Here is a 22207-nt window from a genome sequence, read left to right as displayed (position 1 = left end):
CTATTGCTTTGAATAAATTTCCGTTATTGCAAAATTGTTTTGAAACAACTTGATTAGAGTTTTTGTCTTTGTTTTTATTGAAGGTTATGGCACTTTACCTTATTTCTATGGGAATGTTGGAGATATTGTAGTAAGCCCCTTGCTAGTGAATTGCTACAAGATGCCTCAGCTGGAAAGCAAAGATTTGGAACTTTTGGGTTTGACTGGGAGTCAGTTACTAAGTGTGGAAAACATGATTATTTTAACAATACAGTATCTTGTCCGACTAGGTAAGTCATTACAAGTGTGTGTGTGTGTGTGTGTGTGTGTAACAAATCACTGTTTTTGCTCCTTGTTTTTGTATGTAAAAAGACTTCTATGCTCAGTGCTCCAGAAAGTAAATTTAAAATTGCTGGATCTTTAGAAGTTGGTCACTCCGCTACCCTTTTCAGAGTACCTCCCTTTTTCATCCTGCTATTAAAATCTCACATTTGCTTTGTGTTAAACCTTCAGCTACAGCAAATCCTTTTCATTCAGAAAGGGTTATAGCTGTAGTTTGTAGCTATTGTTTTAGGAACAGCAAGCAACCTTTTATGTGAAAGCAACACCTATTGTGTAAATAGTAAGCAACACACAATTAACTATGGGGAGATTAAGAATCTTCTCTATCTCCTTGTGCTAGGCAGCAGTTCCATTACTGCTGCCATTCCTATATAGTCACATAGGGATTTCCAACCCCCCCAGGAGAGAGGGAGGTTAGGAAAACAGGATGGACTAAGACAAGCACATGCTTCTCCTGTGTCAGTGCAACATACTGTCTTCATTAAATGTGCAGAATTTGTAAGGTAAGAATCCAATACAGCTGCTTACTACTGTATTGCCCCAAATATAAGCCACACTTTCCCTCCAAATTCCGATTGTGAAAAGTTAAAGTGCGGCTTATATTTGCAACCTTACAGTATTGCTGCTGAAACAGCTGCCGAGGAAAGGTATCAGGGGTGTGGGCTTGGGGAGTGGGGCATCGAGAAACCCCAGCCCCCGTTGAGGGTGGTAGTGCCGGGAGGTGGGCTGTATCCGCAAATAAGCCTTGAATTTTAAAGGTGCGGGTGCATTTTTTATTCGGGCCAATACGGTATTTGCAAACTTGACAGACGTCTCTGGAAATGCATCAGCTTTCCTGGGAATCAGGGACACCCTTCCTAGCATGTTGAACCTGCATTTATAAAAGTATTAATGACTGTTGGTAAGTATCTGAATTGTCCTTGTAAAATCAGAAGCACACAACAATGCCTCTTCATCATAGGCCAGGCATAGGCCAACTCCAGATGTTTTGGGACTACAACTAATAATAATCCTACTTTGAGTAAGGTGTCTGAGAAGATGGTGGTGAACTCTTAAGAGGATTTTCTGGACTCATTTCAAAAAGGTTTTAGCTCCAGGCTTGGCACTTAAACTGCCTGGGTTGCCCTAATCATTCAGGGGTGCCCAAACTTTTTTCAAAGAGGGACAGATTTGTTGTTGAGCTTTTTTTAGGATTGAAGTTGTTGCTGAGCTTTTTTTAGGATTTTACCCAAGGACATACAATATACTGCCACAGGGGCCGGATTAAATAAATCAAATGGCAGGCAAAATTAGGCCCCCGAAATGGACTTTGGGCATGCCTGCCCTAATGGATCACCTCTGTCAGACAGGGGGAGTACAGCTCTACTAATCCTTCTGCTTTCAATGCTATCAACCCTAATACCTTACTGGACCTCAGCGCTGTAAGAAGCTAATGAGCCAAACAACCCCTACGTGAAGCACACTTGTATGAGTTTTGCCCAGTTCCACATGGAGGCTGTAATGGCTGTAATGTATGACTGTCAAGCATGACGCAAGTCTCCTGACAAACAGATCGGCTGAGGAAAGTGTGTATTTCCCTCTTACATCTCTTCCTCTACTTTTGAGTGAATGTTGAATGAGATGAGAAGAGAATGTGGTTGCCTCCTTCTCCATCCTTCAGCGCATCAGCAACAAAAATGTGAGCACTACAGAATCCCACTTCTGATTACTGCTAATGCTTTAGGCCTGTGGAACAGTTGCTTGCTTCCCTCACGATCTCCAACTGCCTTGTCTCTGGTGCCTAAAATAACATTGTCATAGAGTTGACAAAATTGGAGGAAGTGAAAGGCCTTCTGTTCTAACCATCCACCAAGCAATTCTGTACTCATTAGAGGTCGTTATCACCCCTTGCAATCCAAACTTCTTTGTGCCACCTGCTTAAAGGGGCTTGCATAAAAAGGTCCTTTTGAAACTGTTGCAGTCAAAGCCAAGCTACAGGTTGCAGGAGAGAAGTCTGCATATTTTTTCCCACTGAATTTGTCTCTCCGTGAGGTAATAATCTCTGCCAGCCACTTTTTGCCTTTTATTTTATTGTATCCATGATCTTTAAAAAACAAAACAAAACTGGAGATGTTTGCTGTGGCCAACTTTGTGCTTTGAGTCCTGTGCTTTTAGATATCTCAGCACACTTCCCTAGTAATTGAATGAGACAGTCTGATGGAAGTGTGGGATGTATGATTACTAGAGCAGTCAAGTACAACATTTTTCTGTTGCCTAGAAAGGATACACAGGGGAATGTGGCTCCAGATAGGGAGGACTTCCTGTTATACCTGCTCTGGAGCTTCTTACCTCTGTGTGTGACCAAGTAGATGGACATGACCCAAGCTGACCAGATAAAAGGGCTGGCCCAGCAACCACCTCTCTCTTGGACTCTCTCTCTCCTGGCTCTTAGCCAGCGCATAGCTCAATCTTCACAAGCAGAAAGTCTGAGAAGTAACTCAGACTTCTTTTTCACTGTAACCACAAGATAAAACCTGCCTTCAGATTACTGCTGTGAACTGAATGTGAGTAAAACTTTATTCTTACTTTTAAAGATGACTGTGTTGTGTTATTATTGTTTTAAGAGGGAAATAAAAAGGGGAAACTCACCAGGAACAATCTAGACAGGACAAGCCAGACTGGATTGCTTAATTAAAGGATTGTAACGAATAATCAACTTGCTTCCAATAAGTTGCAAAGGGAATGTGCTCTGCTGTTTCCTCACTAGCGTGAGTGGGGAGGGATAATATCAAAACAATATATCCTCTCCTCCGACCACAGGAAGAGACTTTTTGATTACCTATTTTGATCATTTAATTTATCAAAAATTGCAGGTCCTGATAAAATACCACTCAGGGAAGAATTTGAACAGATCGTGCTGAAAGCTATGCAAGAGTTTACTGTGAGAGAGCAGTCCCAACAAACGAGTGCTCAGGGCATCTTGTTGCCAGCTCAACTCCCGTGGCTTGCCAGGCTAATTGCCAGTGTCTCCCAGGAAATGGTGCATGTGGTGGTTACTCAGAATTCCCTGGCCGAAGGCATTTCAGAAACACTGCGATCTCTCAGTGAAATGAAACACCACCAAAGGCTGCCAGATTACGTTGTTGCCATCTGCGCGTCAAAGACCAGAGGGAACGAATTCTGTGTGGTAGTTTTAGGTGGGTACCTTTTCCCCATAAAACAATATAGATACAACTTTGATAAGGTGATGCCTTGTTAACAACCGGATTTCACTGGCAAAACAGAATGCAGGTGTTTCTTGGAGATCTCTTGAAGAGTGAAGACACAGGCACAACGTTAACATGAATAAACATGCACTGTTTGACTTATTTATTTATTTATTTATTCATTGATAGTATTTCTACCCAGCATTCTCAATTTCAATATCCCTTTTGTTAGTGTATATCTCTTTAATCTTTGGAATTGGGGTGTTTCTCACCCTTGGGTTGTAACCACTTTCATTTTGAGCCAGATAAGTTTGTCTTTAATTTATTTGTGGCATATATGGATTTGTGCCCAGCCACCCAAAACAGTATTAGTGAAGTCATCAGCATGTTGCACTTCTCAGGTGGGCGCCATTGCCATTAAAAGAGAACAAGGGAGGTGTTAATGGTGAGTTTTGGCACCTCTTTTTCTAGAAAAATAGAGGAGGTACCAGCACATTTTGCCCCATAACCTTGTTTCTAGGTGGGCTAGAGACTTGCCTTTTAAAAAAATGAAAGCTGAGAGACTAGGGCAGCTATGAAAATCTTTGTGGGCATCGTGGCAGCAAACACAGGAATAGAGTATCATTTTCCAGAACTTGGGAACATCCTACAGAATAGCCTTTAAATATTATAAGATTGGGCACCTCTTTTAGGAATGATCCTAAAAGAATTATGAATTATGAATGATCCTAAATGAATTATGTAACACAATATGAGCAAAAATCTTTTTAAAATGTTGATGAAAATCAGAGGTGCTTTTTGAAAACAAAACAAAATCTAGACCAAAATTGGTTATAGAGTTTCAGCTCAGCTCTGATAATAGGTTAAGGTTATTTATTTATTTCCTTGCATAATAACTGAATGCCAGGCAAATATCTTACATAAATGTCTTGTTTAAGAGAAATTCCAGTTTGAGAGAGATTAATTTGTACCCTTAAAAAAAGCCCATCTTTTTAATGCAGACAATTTTGTCTGACATTACGGTTATATACATAGTTATTCTTTTGTGCTTACTTGGCTTCTCTGCTCTTTCTGAGCAAGTTATTCCTCTGTGTGACTTCTTTTAACAAGAAGAGCACTCACAGGATTCAGGGGCCAGCCTGACCTTGAGGAACAGCAGGCAAATGATGTGCTGAATTGATGTGAAAATGCGCTCTCTTGTTGCTCCTTCTACTCTCAATGCAGGGGAAGCACTTGCTCACACAATACTAAATTTGTGTCGGGATATTGTGCTGTTATCTCTGGAACTTATAATGCTGTTTTTGGCAGACATGCAGCCTTTTTCACATGGCATTAAATGCACCTTTGAACCTCCCTTACACTAAATATGTGCATGCATGATTGCTGTTAATATAGGAGTGAACTAATTTTTTAATTGACTGCATATTCCAGCCCTTGTTGCTATATTTGCATTCCAGGTGTGGATATTCAGAAATGCACTTTTCTAATACTAATGTGAGTGCTCTTAACACTTGCAGTCTAATTCTTGTATGTACACATTCCAGCAATATTGGGAAAGTGACCCTATGTGTCTTTTTTTCTTTTTCTATTTTAAAGACTCTGTGTTTTAGGGCTTGCAAAAGGGGTAGAATACCATGTCTGATTTTCAGGGCTTCTGTCCTCCTCAGCACTCTCATGCCAATCAAATTCTTCCTGCCCACTTCTGCAGACATTTCTATGGCTCCAACTCCAGAAATACAAATATTTCCTGAAATACACTCGGAGTCCTGCAGTGATTTTATGCTCTTTATTGCAGCTTGTAAAACAGTGATTGAATTTCCCCACAAACCTCAGGCTTTTATATACATTATTTATACAATGAGTCCCATCTGATTGGCTGATTAACTTCCTCCTGGAGCCTGATTGGTCTTCTCCTGCAAGCCAATCAGTTGTTGCATTCTAGGATCCTACCTGCCTATTGTTCTAGGCTCCAAGCTTAGTACATAACATTTCCAAAGCACGAAAAAGTACAAAGAAGAAGATCTGAATAAGTTGAGAGTAGTTGTGGGACTGAGATCACCATTTGCACATCAGGAAATATTTCTTACTAATGAGATTTTTTCTGTTTCAGAATATGAACTACCATTAGATATGATGGATACCTGTTAAAAACAACATTGGCATATCAGCTCCTGCCATTGAATCATAGAGTTGGAGGAGACCACAAGGGTCATCTAGTCCAGCACTCTGCAATGCAGGAATCTTTTCCCCAGGATGAGACTCAAACGCATGACCGTGAGATTAAGAGTCTCATGCTGTACTGACTGAGCTACCCAGGCCACTTACTGTGTAGTAAAATGGTGTACAACTGTTTTTATCCTTACGTACAGGGTGTTCTTTTTTTTAAAAAAGGGACGCGGGTGGTGCTGTGGTTAAACCACAGAGCCTAGGACTTGTTGATCAGAAGGTCGGCGGTTCGAATCCCCGCAACGGGGTGAGCTCCCGTTGCTCGGTCCCTGCTCCTGCCAACCTAGCAGTTCAAAAGCACGTCAAAGTGCAAGTAGATAAATAGGTACCGCTCCAGCGGGAAGGTAAACGGCGTTTCCGTGCACTGCTCTGGTTTGCTAGAAGCGGCTTAGTCATGCTGGCCACATGACCCGGATGCTGTACGCCGGCTCCCTCGGCCAATAAAGTGAGATGAGCGTCGCAACCCCAGAGTCGGGCACGACTGGACCTAATGGTCAGCGGTCCCTTTACCTTTACAGGGGCTTTTTAAATGCTTGGATAGAAGTTCAGACAGATGCACAAGGATCTAAATACATGAAGGGGAGTCATCGAAGGTTCTAGGCTAAAATTTTCATTTCTCACAAACTGCTTATAGATCATTAAGACTGGAGCTGTGACACACGATGTTCTTTATGAAGGCAGTACCATTGTATCAAACAACGTCCTGTGACTCTTCCCTTTCTGTTCTCTAGGTCAGTATCAGTCTAGAGCTCTAGCAGAGAGTATGCTTACTACCAGTGAGTTTCTAAAGGAAATCAGTTATGAGCTCATTACGGGAAAAGTTAGTTATCTGGCGTCACATTTCAAAAACACATCTTTAGGTGAGTGAATTAAAATTCCTGTTGTTACTTCTTTGATTTAAAGATCTGTCCATTTCTCTCTCTCATATTAGATAATAATAGTAGAGTTTTTGAGATCTCTTGAGTCAGGAAAGCTCAACGTATAGTATAGGAGGTAGATGTGTGATAGCCAACGTACAAGGAAGTGAGCAGATAATATTATTCCCCATCCTCATCTTAAAAGCATCTCTTGCCTCCTAATGCTTGTTTTATGAAGTGAGGGCTCCCCCTCCTGTTTCATTTAACATTAATCATTGGCATTCACTGCCGCTTTCTAGACTGGAGCAACCACGACATTAGAGGGGTTGAGTTTCGTTTGTTTACCACGTTTCTACATCGTATGTCCCCAAGGCAAATTTTAAAGCAATTAGAGCCATTTTAAGGCAATTTGAAAATTCAACATTATAAAATGGTTTAGTGGGGGTGGAGAGGCCGACATTAAAAGCATACTTCCAGGGAAATCCCAAGTGGCTGGAAGAAGAAAAACGCTTTCACTTTGTTTCAAAATGAGTCCAAGGAAGAACATATAGACAGGTCTCTCCAGGAAATGTGTTCTACAGCTCAGGAGCCACAAACAAAAATGCTTGCTCTTAGTGGAAGTAAGTCCCAGTCCTTGGAAATAAGGCATTTGGAGCAGAGCCTCATTGGCAGTTCTTAAAAATGCTAAATTGTGGGCTTCATATGGGAAACTACGTTTCCTGAGATAGCTGAGGCCCAAGCCATGTTGGGTTTAACTGAGAAAAATCGGCACTTTGAATGGTGATTGGAAATAAACTGGTAGCAAATGGAATTTTTTCAGAGCTAGCATGAGAAGTTCTCAATAGCTCACACTTATTAACAAATGGGCATCGGTTGAAGTTTCTGGACAGTTTTCAAAGAATGCCCTGTATAGAGTCTAGTCTGGTCTCCAAGGCCAATACCCAGGTCTCTCTCTTCTAGCACAACTATCAATCAACCAAAGCTTATAAAAGGCATTCTGGGTCAATGGAAGCAAACTGAGACACTTTAGAGCAATGTCAAGCCCAATAGTTTGCTTAATCTGTTTTGTTTGATTTAAAATATTTAACATTTTCAGAGCAACTCATAGTTTATAAGTAAAACCAATAGAAAAATCAGCAGCTACAAACAAGTACAACTAAAAGCCTAAAAAGAAACAGCACTGAAACAAGTTAAAAGTCCTATACAAATAAAAGAAACCAATTCATTTCAGGATTTCTAAAAAGACCCTTTCTCCTGTTGTCACTTGCTTCAGTTCCAGAGGTGGGCAGTCCTTGGAGAAGGGCTCCTGAAGTTGATCTCAGCATTTAAGCAGGTTCATGTGGGAACAGACACCTTTAGAGAGGTGTAGAGAAGATTCTTTTCCTTAGTGGAGAGAATGAGCCAGTCCACCACAAGGACTTCACCAGCTAGCCATTCTCTCAAGTCCTCCACTGTAAATAGCTTTCTCTTGTCTTGACTGAAACCATCATCCAGCCCATTAGTGAAAAGGGGAAATAGAATTTAGCATAATCTGCATTTTTGTGATGCCTCCATCTGGATGAACTCTCCCAGTGGTTTTGTTGGGATTTTAAAAAGTATAGAATATAAGCTTGAACCTAGTGGAAATATGTAGGGTATAACTCAGAGTGGGAGCAGTCTTCTCAGCACTAATTCTGGAGGAAGAAACAGAACCATCACAAAACAATTCCATCAATTCCATTGCAAATGTTACTTATTATATGACCTAACCACTGATGTTAAAAGAGCAGATTGGACAGCTCTGGTTGCCTTTTAACCTTTTTGTTAATCTTCATTTATTCAGCAGTATTTGGATGGGGAAATGCTGGATAGGTGTTCATTAGTGGCATGGTGTTTCTTTACACCGTTTCTTGGAAAGATTTCATAGGGATGTGGTATACCTTTTAATCTACCTTATTGTTCTAAAAGAAAGTTCTTTACTAGGCGATGAACTGGACAAGTTGTTAGAGGCAATACAACAGAGACGAGGAGATAACGTCGTAATCCCGTTCAATGGGGATGTCAATGAATGTGTGTCATCTCAAGAAGCAGCTGCCATGGTTTCCACCCAAGAATTAGGTAAGGGCTTCCTTATGAAAAACAAAACACTTTATGTGGAAACCAAATGTTAGCCTTCACCTGGGAACTGGAGAATATAAAAGATTGCTCTATTAAGATTCTACCCTGCTCTCATTACACTGGCCCAGACCATGAAGCCACAGAAAACATGGTATTTGCTCGGCATAGAAATATTGCCACCGCATCCTAATTCGGGGGGGGGGGGGGACCAAGGGGAAGTGGTGTCAGTAGTTCCACAGTTGTAGTATCTTCTACCAGGTTTATACTGAATTTGCGAATAGTTGGCTGGCTGCACTAATGTGCAGGATGGTGTGTGTGTGTGTGTGTACCTGTGAAGGACAAGGACTGGACTCAATAATGCTGAGAGGGTCCAGACAGCTACCAGGTCTTCTGCTCATTATTGGGGCCCTAGCGAGTAAAGCTAACAACTATTTTCTGTTAACTGTAAGCTCTTTCAAAGAATCACCAAAAAATGAAATCAACCAAGTATGGCAAATAAATTCATAGCAGGCTGCTGATAACAAAATGCTATAACAGTAACCACCTATTGTAATCTTAGAAAGGTGTTTCCAGTGTGATATGAATGAAGCGAGAAGGGTGTTAAAAAAGTTTCCTGTGTGGTTTGGGTCCATGGAGGGTATTTAAAAAGTGATTCAGAATGTGTTACTGCCCACATCTACTGCAGTTTTATGCGTTAGCAACCAAAACAGCTACAAACACTTGTATGAAGCTGCTTTTTAAACAAGTCACAGTCACTATGTAATATTACTAATTTTTAAATATTTATTTATCTACTGTTTCTGGATTGAAAAGTGCTGGGTCACAAGGTCCATATTGCTACACTTGTCCCTACACAGAAATGGAATTTCTCCTTCCAGAAAATTTAAAAAATGATTTGTGTAATTAGCCTATTGCTTATCTACCAGGCAAGGGACGCGAGTGGCGCTGTGGGTTAAAGCCTCAGCGCCTAGGACTTGCCGATCGCATGGTCGGCGGTTCGAATCCCCGCGGCGGGGTGCACTCCCGTCGTTTGGTCCCAGCGCCTGCCAACCTAGCAGTTCAAAAACACCTCCGGGTGCAAGTAGATAAATAGGGACCGCTTACCAGCGGGAAGGTAAACGGCGTTCCGTGTGCTGCGCTGGCTCGCCAGATGCAGCTTGTCACGCTGGCCACGTGACCCGGAAGTGTCTGCAGACAGCGCTGGCTCCCGGCCTATAGAGTGAGATGAGCGCACAACCCTAGAGTCTGGCAAGACTGGCCCGAACGGGCAGGGGTACCTTTACCTTTACCTTTATCTACCAGGCATGAGGAACCATCCGCTTGTGGGTCCCAGTTTGACCTGCAAGGCCTTTTCATGTACACCAACCCCACCTGTCATGTGTCTGACATCATATGTGAGGCTGTCAGTGCACAATTAGGAGCCTTAAAGTGCACTCCAGAGTGTTCAATGGCAAGGCAGATTTGCTGTCCCACCTGATCAGCTGAGAGCTTGCTTGAGTCAGCTCTGCTATCAGTTTCCCCATAGGGAATTTCATAGTGTAGCAAAATTCACAAAAAAGGGAGCTTGAAGTCAGCACTTACTGACTTAGGGGTGGTGACTTCAAGCCATGCTTGACTCAACATGGATTTTCCTTTGAGTCACCTGATGTCCTGGCAGTGCCAGGTGACTGACATACCCACTTGTCAAAGTGGTCTACTGAGGGCGGCAGAACCCAGGATCTGGCCTGCCAGCCAGATCCAAATCTCTACTGCTGGTCTACACACTTCACCTGAGACAAGTTCCATTCAGCTCTCTTCCATGTACTGACCAGGCCTGTTTAGCTTCAGAAACAGAAAATAATTAATGGGCATCTCTGGACTATTTTCTGGCACCCAGAAGCTAAATTATAGTTCTTTTTTCTCCTAGATTTGGACACTGAAACATTCCAAATTTATCAACCACAACTCACAATTGCCAGAAAGCTCTTGTCACAGGTATGCGCCATTGCAGACAGTGGCAACCAAAGCCTGGATCTGGGTCACTTCAGCAAAGTAGATTTCATTGTTGTAGTCCCTCGTTCAGAGGTGCTGGTCCAACAGACCATTCAACGGATTCGACAATCAGGTAAAAGAAAACAAGGAGAAAAGCAGCATATTGAATACAACAAAGCATTTTATATATGTCTGGATTGAATTCATAATGAAATAAAACCAAAATACAAAAGAACATGATGTAATCTGTAGCTGTGCTCCTGTGAATTCTGCATCAAAGAGAAGATGCCCGTGTCTCATATATCTTACGCAAATCAGGCATCTTGATAAGCATTTCCTTATTGTTTCATAATTCTATTTAACCTAATCACTCACTGGCTAGAACATGGATTCTTAGGGAATTGATATAGTGCCCAATGGAAACTTTGCTTGTCTCTTTGCTTCTGCTTTTGGGATTTAAGATTTCGTCTTCCTTGTTTAGGAACTAGAAACTAGATTTTTTTTAAAAAAACGAACTAAACACTTTTAGGTTCCTGAATTTTGTACACAGTATAATTTCTGACATTCATAGTTTTACAAAATACACCCAGTGACATTGGACAAATCTGGCACTGAAATTCAGCCTAGGGCATTTGACAGAAGTTACACATATTTAATATATAGGTAATATTGTTAGTGAAGAAAGTTTGTTCTGAAGCTGCAGTTAGGCTTGGCTTCCCTCCATGTGCAAACCCAGCATTCTGGCATCATGCTCCCAAACAAGGCAGGATCATAAAACAAATTTTGAATTACAAATCTGGGTTTGGGAGCAATAATCCAGGACACATCACAGGAAGCCAAGTTGATTGTTGCTTCCTGATTTGTTTTACTTGCTCACATGAAGGGAGGTTTGAAGTAGGGACAGAATTATCTCTGTGTGACAGTGTGCTACTTAGTCACAATAACCCAGGCTAAACCAGGAATCCTAGCTTACCATGCTTGGCATGTGAACACTAACAGATTGTTTTTCCTATATGTTGAGTTTCATGGCTGAGTTGGCATTTGATCTGTTCTGTAGCCTGTTTTTGGCATACCCAGAACTTATTTGTTTGTTTATTGGGCAAAAGCAAAGTTCCCGTCTCTGCCGTTTCTTCCCCCAGGTGTTCTTGTAGACTTGGGACTTGAAGAAACTGGAGCAGCTTACCAACGAGCTGAAAAATATGTGGTGCGGCTAGACAATGATATTCAAACCAAGTTTGATGTTTTCATGAGACGGGTAAAGCAGAATCCGTATACCCTTTTTGTGCTGGTGCATGACAATGCCCATGTGGATTTAACAAGGTAATTCCTTCAAAGTAAAGCATGTATTAACAGTTAATATTATACTGTAGGCTTTCATTCCAATTGTAGGTGTAAGTATGAGCTCTTAGGCTTTTAGTAAGTTGAAACAAGTGCACCCGTCACTGCAGTACAGAATGAACCATATCTGTCAGACACCTTCCTGCCCCATGCTGCAGGAAAATACCCAAAATGATTATGGCTCAACATGGTGAAAGGCTTGTGTTATGGAATATTGTAGATAAATGGCAATTGGGCAGCCACTTGTGTTCATTGGATCACTTCCATAGCAGCTCCCTCATTTATACCGCCATGGGTTTCAAGAATCCTGCCCAGTGACAGTGGTATGCTCTGTTCTATCTGTACTATGTCTTGTTGCGACTGAGTGCCTTAAGACCAGATTTTGCAAAATGGGCAGAGTCATGGTGTTCATAGCATTAGGATGCTGACAATGGGTACCAGAGATTCAGAATAGGCCATATGATATGGCATGACCCACACTTTAAATTCCCCACTTTGGGGCCTGTATGCTGCTCACCTCTGCTTCAAACTTACTAGCTTTTTCTTTTCTTCCCCAACCTCCTGAAAAACACAAAACCACTTTTTATATAACTGGTACCACCAATTAGTAATTTTATAAACAGGCACTGCACCACAAATATTTACATGAAACCTTAATTTGTAGAGTGGAGTAGGGGACATTAAGCCAATATTTGTACACCAACACCATGTTTAAGTAGTTCCTGATTCTATGTGGCCTAAGTGACTTCTGTAGCTCCTGTTGTAATCTTTTTGTTTTTGTTTTGATCTACAGAACATGAAGCAGACATTAAAAATGAAATGTCTTGTTGCTTTTCCTAGTGCCATCTCAAGTTCTCTATCCCATGGGGAGCCTAGTCATGGACTGGCTGACAGAATGATAAATTGCAGAGAGGTACTTGAAGCTTTCAACCTCCTTGTCCTCCAAGTGAGTTCTTTCCCATACGCTCTTCAAACTCTGCAATCCAGAATCAGCTCCGCCAATGAAGTACACTGGATACAGTTAGGCAACATGGTAAGAGGTCTAAATGTTATAATAGCTTTTAGGAAGCTTTTATGTGCTTTTATGAGCATCTTTGGTCTTTGTCTCTGCTGTTATCATAAAGTGGGAATTGATTTTGTCTGCTGATCTAATCAAGTCTAAAGTCAAGCTCTGATGGCATCTAAGAAGGGAAAGGATTCATATAATGCTCAACTTGGTCGCTGTCTCGCCTACCAATTGCTTCGTATGCTTTGGTAAATCCCAGAAATTGGTTGTTAGTGGTGCTAACTTCATTTATTTTCTGTGATGTATAGCCCATCTTTAAACAGCCAATTGACATCCATAGAGTGCTTACAAAAGACTTCAAAAATACAAATATTATAGAACAACTACAACACCCCACCACTGCCCTATTTAAATTAAGGGCCTAATTCCTCTGTCTCTTTACCCCAGCTAGTACTCACAGAATACAGTTGGTTTCTGGACTGAAGTCTTCTCTCTGGCCCAGCCCTCACTTTGCTTCTCATGGGCTTGATCGATCTTCAGCCACATTGCAGACTTCTTTCTGAAGAGAATCTTTCACTTTGGTCAGGACCACCACCCTGAAGACTGGCTTTAGTTTTCCAGCGGCTTGCTTGTTGAAGTCTCTCTACTTTCTTAAGCACAACTCCTCTGGAACCTTCCACCCCTTATTGCACTTCTGGTCCTTCCCATTTTAAACTTTCTTCAGCCTCTCACACTCAGCTGCTTGCCAGACTCCTCAGCTTCTGGCAGTCTCTGTCTCTTCAGTTATGCCTCCTCTTCTGTCTTTCCCCTTTAAGCTGTCCTCTGCTTGACTCCACCTCCAACAAATTATTTGACGCTTCATCTGGCTTTCTATGCTTTGTTGTCCACAGCCTCTGTGGCCACCTCACAGGATCCCCTTGATTTTACCCAAGAACTCTCAAAACACCAATTGGATTAGCCCCTTCTAATGGCTCTGATCACCAGTGACATTCTCTTCCAGTACAGTACTGCTAGCTGCCAAAGGTGTTTCCCTCCTTCCCAGCTTTGGCCACATTCACACCTTACATTTAAAGTGCTAAGATACCACTTCAAACAGTCATGGCTGTTTTGGGAACTGTAGTTTATTAAAGGTGCTGAGAGTTGTTAGGCGGTCCCCTATTCTACTTACAGAGCTACAATTCTGAGTGCCCTGTGAGGAGATTCTTAAACCACACTGGAAGGGGAATAGGGCATCTCCGAACAAATAAACTACAGCTACTAGAATTAAGCATTTAATCATAGTACAAAACATATCACCATTCATAAGACACTTAAATATTTGCATTAGAATAATAATAAATAGGTTTTTTTATATGTAGGATGAAAAAAACTCCACCTCCAGCCAGTAAGAGCTCACAGCAACTTAAATGAATTAATAACTTTAAATGTTAGCAGTGTTTAAAAGCCAGGGGAGGGGGGAGGAAAGAGAAAGGTATTTGCCTTGCACCAAAAATGATAATGAAGTGGGGAGCAGCAATCCTCACTGGGAAAGCCTCACTTCACAGATAGGGTGCCATTTCCAAAAAAGCTCTCTCCCTGGTTGCCACCTGCCTTACTGGTGATGTTGGGAGCCCCCAGAAAAGAGCCTCAGAGCTAGATTTCAGGTGACTTGTAAGAGGAGAAGATTGTCCAGCAGATACCTGTGTCCTAAGCCGCGTAAGACTTTAGAAGTAAGCAGCAGCACTTTGAATTGAGCCAGAAAACAAACAGGAAGCCAGTGAAGCTGTTTCAAAAGAGGTGCGATATGAGACCAACTCCTGGTCCTTGTTAGCAGTCTACTTGCTGCATTCTGAAATCATTTGAGCTTTGGGTCTGTCTTTGAAGACAGCCCTACATTAAACTAATTCCCTCATAAAGGGATTTTAGGATAAACTTAACTGATGTGGAGATCTATATAATCCATTATTTGGGACTTAATTATAGTTCTTCATTCAGCTACAGAATCTGTGGGCAATATGGTTGTGGCTGTATTGAACAAATGTTATTTCATACCTTGTTTATGAAGGGGAAAGGCCATTTATAAGATGTATGAACATAATGATAATTTTCAAGGGGAAGTGAAAAATACATGAGTGTTTTGTATATAGGACAAGTGTACACTCTTAAGAATCACATTACTTGCATTATCTCTGTTTGGAGCAGGAGGAACTGAGCCAAGATGAGAAGCTGTATTTTGGCTTGAATGAATACAGCAAATCTCTGCAGTGGGGAATCACAAGCCCTCTTCTGAGATGTGATGAAACCTTTGAAAAAATGGTGAATACACTGTTAGAGAGGTAAATGCTTTTGGAATAGTATTTAGCTAAGTCCATGAGTATGCGTGTCTAGAAAGAGGAATGTCAAATTCCCCATCCTAATGAGCAGTGAGCAGGAAAGGATACTCAGTCCTTAATAATAATAATAATAATAATAATAATTAATAATAAATTTATTATTTATACCCCACCCATCTGGCTGGGCTTCCCCAGCAACTCTGAGAGGCTTCCAACAAAATATTTAAATATAGTAATGCATCAAACATTAAAAGCTTCCCTAAACAGGGCTGCCTTCAGATGTCTTCTAAAAGTCTGGTAGTTGTTATTCTCTTTGACATCTGGTGGGAGGGCATTCCACAGGGCGGGCGCCACTACCGAGAAAGCCCTCTGCCTGGTTCCCTGTAATTTGACTTCTCGCAGTGAGGGAACTACCAGAAGGACCTCGGTGCTGGACCTCAGTGTCCGGGTAAAACGATGGGGGTGGAGACACTCCTTCAGATACATACTATAGAATAATCTCTACTGAACATAATGGGACTTAACCTCTGGATTGGATTGGATTAGATTGTGATGTTTAGGGTCTGTCTATAATTCTGCTAGCAGTATAGAAATGTATGCAAACACAGCGCTTATACGATTAATCATATAATTAAAATGAGAATACTTTTAAGAGTCCCAGTCTATGCCTCTTCCTTTTCTTTGTCTGATGTTTGGACCCAACATCAGACCAGCACATACTAACTTGACTAATTAAAACTAAGCTGTGCTCTTTTCAAGGTACCCCAGGCTGCACAGCATGGTGATTCGCTGCTATCTGCTTATTCAGCAGTATTTGGAAGCCTTGATGGCCCTCACCACCATGGCCTCCCTCAGGGACCACAGCACACCTGAGACTCTCAGCATAATGGATGACATCATCACTGCACCCGGCAAGGATAAGAATGGCCGTGGCCACATGCTAGTCATCAGGATTCCCTCTGAGCAGCTGGCAATGCTGGCAAAAGAGAGGCTGCAAGAAGCTCGAGATAAACTAGGCCTGCAGTATCGGTTTGAGATCATCTTGGGGAATCCAGCTTCAGAACTTACTGTTGCCAAGCACTTTGTGAAGCGATTAAAGGTTAGCTTAGGTGGCTTGTTTGCTTTTGTGTTACATATTACATAGAACTTACAGGTTTGCATGCAATAAGCGTCTGGTCATTTGTTGCTGTGTGTTTAAATTTCCCATGGAGAAGAGACAATGTAATAAGCTACTTTTGACCACACTCACTTATTCAGATACTGCCTTACTGTACCGTGCTTTACAATGTTCTGAGTAAGCAAAAACAGACCCGTTACCATTGAACTCATGTGAAAGTCATTGGCGAATGATTTCATACAGTCCACTTGCAAAGAAAAAAAAATACATAGTTGCAGGTGTTTTGAGCTATCATGTCATTCATGAACTTGCTGAGACATCAAAACATTCAGAATTTTGCAAAATGTTATAGCTTCTGAGATCAGTGCAACTGTACTAGCAAAGGAGACCATGGAAAGTCTTGGGAGAAGTAACATGGGGAGAAAGGCGATATGGTGGGCAAGAGTCAACAAATAGTGACCGAGTCAAGGATCTTCCCCTGCTCCGTACTTTTGCACAGTTGCAGACACAAAATCTAATGTTAACTTACAAACATGAAGACCCATTGTACAGATAGGGCACAATATTCTGACTGGGAATGGGATACTGACCCTATTTGCACATAACATTAAGCCAAACCATGGCTTAGTGCAGGCCTAGGCAAACTCGACCCTCCAGATGTTTTGGGACTACAATTCCCATCATCCCTGACCACTGGTCCTGTTAGCTAGGGATCATGGGAGTTGTAGTCTCAAAACATCTGGAGGGCCAAGTTTGCCTATGCCTGGCTTAGTGCAAACAGTGGCAGAGGAAGGGGTGTGTAGGCTGCCCTGGGTGGCATCACTGGGGAGGGGGTGACAAAATGACAAAAATATGACTTTTTAAAAAAATAAAATAAAATTGGGCTCACGAAACTTTTTAGTTCAGTCAACAAACGTAACAAAACACAGCTGGCACTGGGGGTCATACCGCGAGGGCCGGCACTCCTGGGAGTGACGTGGTGGCTTGGGCGCTGCAGGCTCCGCGCTGCCTGAAACGGCAACGTGAGGCTTGTGTCTGCCCACCGCCTCTCCCTCAGCCACCCTACAGCTGAGCGGGAGCTGGCGGAGAGGCTCCACGCAGTGCGCCCCATCCGCGGCTGCAGGATGCACACGCCACACCGGGCTCCACGCAGTGCGCCCCATCCGCGGCTGCAGGATGCACACGCCACACCGGGCACCTGAGCCGGTTAGCCGCTGAGTGCAAATGAGCATATGTGTAGGTTCCTGGAGTGAAGATTATGGCTGCTGTGCTACTGAGGGCTAAACCATAGTTTGGCTTAGTGTTGTGTCTGTTGGAAGGAGGCAGTGGTAAAACCACACCTTCATTTTGCACCTTTAGGCGCCAGGTAAACACGTTCCATTTTAAACAGGCCTTTGGTTGATTTGAATGACATCCTATGCCCTTTTAAAATGTGGGGTTTGGGGGGGGTTATTGGGTTGTTGTTTTTATTTTGATTATGTATTTTGTGGTTTTTATTATTTTGATTTTACTCTGTGAACTGCTGAGACCTTCGGGTATAGGGTGGTATTTAAAGTCAATAAATAATAATAGAGCAGTAGCAAGTATGGAGAGGAAGGCAGTGACTGCAGTACTGGGAGCCTTCTCGTTCATGCTATGTCATCACTTAGCTTAGTGCTATGTGCAAACTGGACTGCTAACTAGCTTGCATTGGTACAAGTGCTGGTGCTGTAACAGCTTTTTGTAGACATTCATTGGATCAAACTCTTAGTAGAACAGGATGCATCACGCAGCTTTCTGTTCATAACAAGTAGCATTATGCAACTTACTTTTTTCTGTTAAAAACAAAATAATTCAGTGTTTAAAACACTGAAGAACAAAATTTTGTGTTCACAAATAATGAGGTACAAAGAGTGGATGGATTATCAATTTATCACTAGGGAAGAAACCAGTTTGAAGATAATGTATTCTGTGATTTGGCAGCCAAACTTCCTATTCATGTCTTTCCCTCTCATTTCAGTCTCAAGTGATGCATCAGCCTGCACTTGAGACAGATAACCTGCTGTTACATACATGCCCTTCAGGATGATTATACAGTGGTACCTCAGGTTACAAACGCTTCGGGTTACAGACTCTGCTAACCCGGAAGGAATACCTCGGGTTAAGAACTTTACCTCAGGTTGAGAACAGAAATTGCACGCAGGAGGCCCCATTAGTGAAAGTGGTACCTCAGGTTAATAACTGTTTCGAGTTAAGAATGGACCTCTGGAACGAATTAAGTTTGTAACCCGAGGTACCACTGTATTTTAGTTCCTACATCTGAGCACAGCCAGTAGAGCAGAATACTAAAAGCTTGTGATGTGCTCTTGAGCAGGGAGCTTTGTGAGTTCCACCGGTGGGCACGGCCCAATTTGTATTATTTCCAGTTATGCATAGCACCAGAGGCTGAATTGTGTGGAGAAAAGAAGTAGATCTCTAACAGAAGAAACGGCTTCTGCCCTAGGTCAGAGAAAGGAATTAGTCACAGTCCTTTTCACAGTGGAAACTACCAAAAAGCCGAGCTCCATATTGACTTATCCACTGAAGTATTTTAATTTCTGACCTATTCTTTTGCATCAAACGAAAATACTCGTGTGCAGAATATGTATGAGGGAGGCAGAAAACATTGGATAGAGAGCATCAAATAGTAAAGGGGAAGCTGTTGTGGAAAGTTTCTTCCTTACTGTGCACACATGTTCAAGACAGCTTTTCTTAAGATAAACACCCGTGAAAGAGACCCCACCTCATTTTTAATGACCACTGGGTGTTGTTGGTTTGTGCTGTGTTTCTGCTTCTTATTTGAAAGTATATGTTCTGCTCAGAGCCGTAGCTACAGAGTGGGTTGGGGGGCTTGCCAGGTTTTTTGCCCCAGGTCAATGCTCCAGCGGGACACCATTGAGGCTCCAAGCCTGTGTGTGTGTACACAAATGCATGTTGTGGGGGTGCCAAACTGGGTGAAAAAAAGCCTAGTTTGACCCCAACTTCTGCTCTTCATTCAGATGGTCATGGTTAGATTCTTTAGCTTCAAATGTTAGCCATTATAGTAGGGGAAGGGAAGCTTTTTTCCAGCTTGAGGGCCACCTTCTGGAGAAACCTTCTTAAGACCATATGCAGGCAGGGTCTGGAGTAAAAGTGAATTGAATTTCACCTTTGCAGAGCAGCCTGTTTCCTTCACAGGCACGCATCCCTCATCCTACTCTATCCAGGCAAGTAAGAAGCATTATCAGAATTCCAGCCAGGCAAAACCACTCAAGGGTATAAATTAGGGATGGTGAGGGCTGTGTCTTGGGACAGAGTATGTGACAGGGAGAGTCCTGCATTTTGTTATTTCCTTGAAAATACTGTACAGTTCCAAAGCCACGTATACTTCAGCAAGCAGAGAAGGAGGAAATGCATACGGATTGCAGATATGGATGGTTTTAATCAGGAAATTTCAAAAATAAAAATGTACATTCTTGCAGCAAAATAGCAAATAAAACTTGCCCAGTTATTTGAAACAGGTAATGAAGCACAATACAGCTTTAAACACATTGAATTGCAAGGAAAGAAAGTGGTATACTGCTTAATTCATAGGCAGTGGTACCTCGGTACTCAAACGGCTTAGCTCTTGAACATATCACCTCACGAACGCCACAAACCCGGAAGTAAGTGTTCCGGTTTGTGAACGTTTTTCGGAAGCCGAATGTCCGACGGGGCTTCCGCTTGAGTGCAGGAAGCTCCTGCAGCCAACTGGAAGCTGCACCTTGGTTTTTGAACGGTTTTGGGAGTCAACTGGACTCCCGGAAAGGATTAAGTTCGAGAACCAAGGTACCACTGTAGTAAGAAAGTATGGTGAACATTATAAGATGCAGTTGGAAAAGAATAATGATGGAAACCATGGAGGGGTGGAGGGAAGTCCAGTTATTCAGAGAATCCTATGTATACATGATTATGATTTATTTGTGATAATTGTTAAAGATAAAAATGAATAATATTTTTTTTTAAAAAAAGGAATTTCTCCTCACCCATGCCAGCTATTCACAAAATAGCTGGGACTGCAGCAAAGGGTTAACACACACCACAAAGCCACAGTCCAACCTGGCTTGCTGTCATCCTAGAAAAAATGAGCTTTGCAAGTCTGGTGTCATTCAGAGAGATGCAACAAACCTGTCAGCATTCAGCTAGCCTCAGAGAATGACTTAATTTGGATACGTATGCAATGGATCCCAAGCTTTCTTGTTGTTCTTTTCTCACAGGCCTGGAGAGGAAATGAACGGGAGGATTGGCTTCCACATACTTACCAGGATTTAGAAGGTCTGCCTTGCATTGTTGTTTTAACTGGCAAGGATCCACTAGGGGAAACGTTTCCCAGGTATGCTCCGAATTCTACAGTGCAAATGTTATTTCAAAAGCACCTTAAGATATATGCATAACTTCTAACCACTTATTTTAAGTGATAATCTACAAAGGTAACACGTTTTTAGTCTCTTGCACACCCTCATTGTGAAAATACATGTTCTTGACTGAAATCAATATTTGATTTATTTATATGCTTATTCATTTCAATGGTTTCACAATTATTTTATTTAAAAGCATTTATTTTGCTTTTCTGCAGAGTTATCAGGGCACTATGCAATCATGGTAATAAAACACTGATATCAAAAGTAGAAAATCGCACTTAATTAACAGGAGCAGAACAACAGTTTTTAAAAATTCAACAGGAGCATGCTAGCCTTCCTAAGGCTTCCGATAACTCTCAGCCTGGGAGAAGACCAGGGTTCTGATTCACCTGGCCTGGCTGGGGCTCCACTATTCACTGCTACTTCGTCTGCAGGCCACAGGATACATGGATAGACACAGTCAGGCTTTTAAACACAGACTATAGTGTATATGAAGGGACGCGGGTGGCGCTGTGGGTACAACCTCAGTGCCTAGGGCTTGCCGATCACATGGTCGGTGGTTCAAATCCCCGCGGCGGGGTGCGCTCCTGTCGTTCGGTCCCAGCGCCTGCCAACCTAGCAGTTCGAAAGCACCCCCGGGTGCAAGTAGATAAATAGGGACCGCTTACCAGCGGGAAGGTAAATGGCGTTCTGTGTGCTGCGCTGGCTCGCCAGATGCAGCTTGTCACGCTGGCCACGTGACCCGGAAGTGTCTGCGGACAGCGCTGGCTCCCGGCCTATAGAGTGAGATGAGCGCACAACCCTAGAGTCTGGCAAGACTGGCCCGTACGGGCAGGGGTACCTTAAAAAAAAAAATAGTGTATATGAAGGTTTGGACTCTGTAGCCAAATCTTTATGTTGAATTTTTTAAAACCGTTGTTCTGCTCCTGTTAATTAAGTGTGGTTTTCTACTTTTGATATGAGGGTTTGATTACCATGATTGCATACTTTTATATTTGAAAAAGCTGCTGTTTTGGTCTTTTACATTCCGATTTGTGTGGTTGTGGAGCATGAGAAGCTGCAAAGGAATCTTTCTCAGACTCTGGGAATTATGGAAGAGCCACATCCTCAGGCTGGGGCAGTGTAGAAGGAGGGAGCTAAGGGCTCTTCCTGAAGTGGGGCTATTGGGGTGTCATTTGAAATGGAGTCCTCCTCAGGCCAACACTGGGGCCTTGAGGCGGGGGGTTTGGTACCAAGAAAGGGGGAAACATTTTGCTGAGTCAAATCAGAAGGTAAAAGACCGAAACAGCAGCTTTTTCAAATATAAAAGATCAAATGAAGACTCCATCCCATAGTTCTATGGATTCCCTCGTTCCCGCATTCCAGTCATCTGCTTTCTAG

General features: G+C 42.3%; 1 protein-coding gene across 32 annotated transcripts in view; it reads left to right on the top strand.

The window, feature by feature from the left end:
• The window catches only part of GREB1L (GREB1 like retinoic acid receptor coactivator), a 153837-nt gene that overhangs the window by 111820 nt on the left and 19810 nt on the right, over positions 1-22207 (top strand). For 17 of the 32 annotated variants that reach the window (XM_083451515.1, XM_083451505.1, XM_083451530.1 and 14 more), the window contains 10 exons: positions 84-269; positions 3174-3497; positions 6464-6592; positions 8552-8686; positions 10593-10790; positions 11797-11977; positions 12836-13028; positions 15180-15316; positions 16073-16412; positions 20684-20799. In XM_083451515.1, the coding sequence (XP_083307641.1) occupies positions 84-269; positions 3174-3497; positions 6464-6592; positions 8552-8686; positions 10593-10790; positions 11797-11977; positions 12836-13028; positions 15180-15316; positions 16073-16412; positions 20684-20799 (1939 nt within the window). The remainder of the gene's footprint in view (positions 1-83; positions 270-3173; positions 3498-6463; positions 6593-8551; positions 8687-10592; positions 10791-11796; positions 11978-12835; positions 13029-15179; positions 15317-16072; positions 16413-20683; positions 20800-22207) is intronic. The other 15 variants (XM_083451520.1, XM_083451518.1, XM_083451506.1 and 12 more) reach the window with 1 other exon arrangement.

Source organism: Podarcis tiliguerta (genome assembly GCF_965153285.1).
Source record: "Podarcis tiliguerta genome assembly, chromosome: 7".
NCBI lineage: Eukaryota > Metazoa > Chordata > Lepidosauria > Squamata > Lacertidae > Podarcis > Podarcis tiliguerta.
Note: the sequence above shows the minus strand (reverse complement) of the source record. Positions and strands in the feature narration are given on the sequence as shown.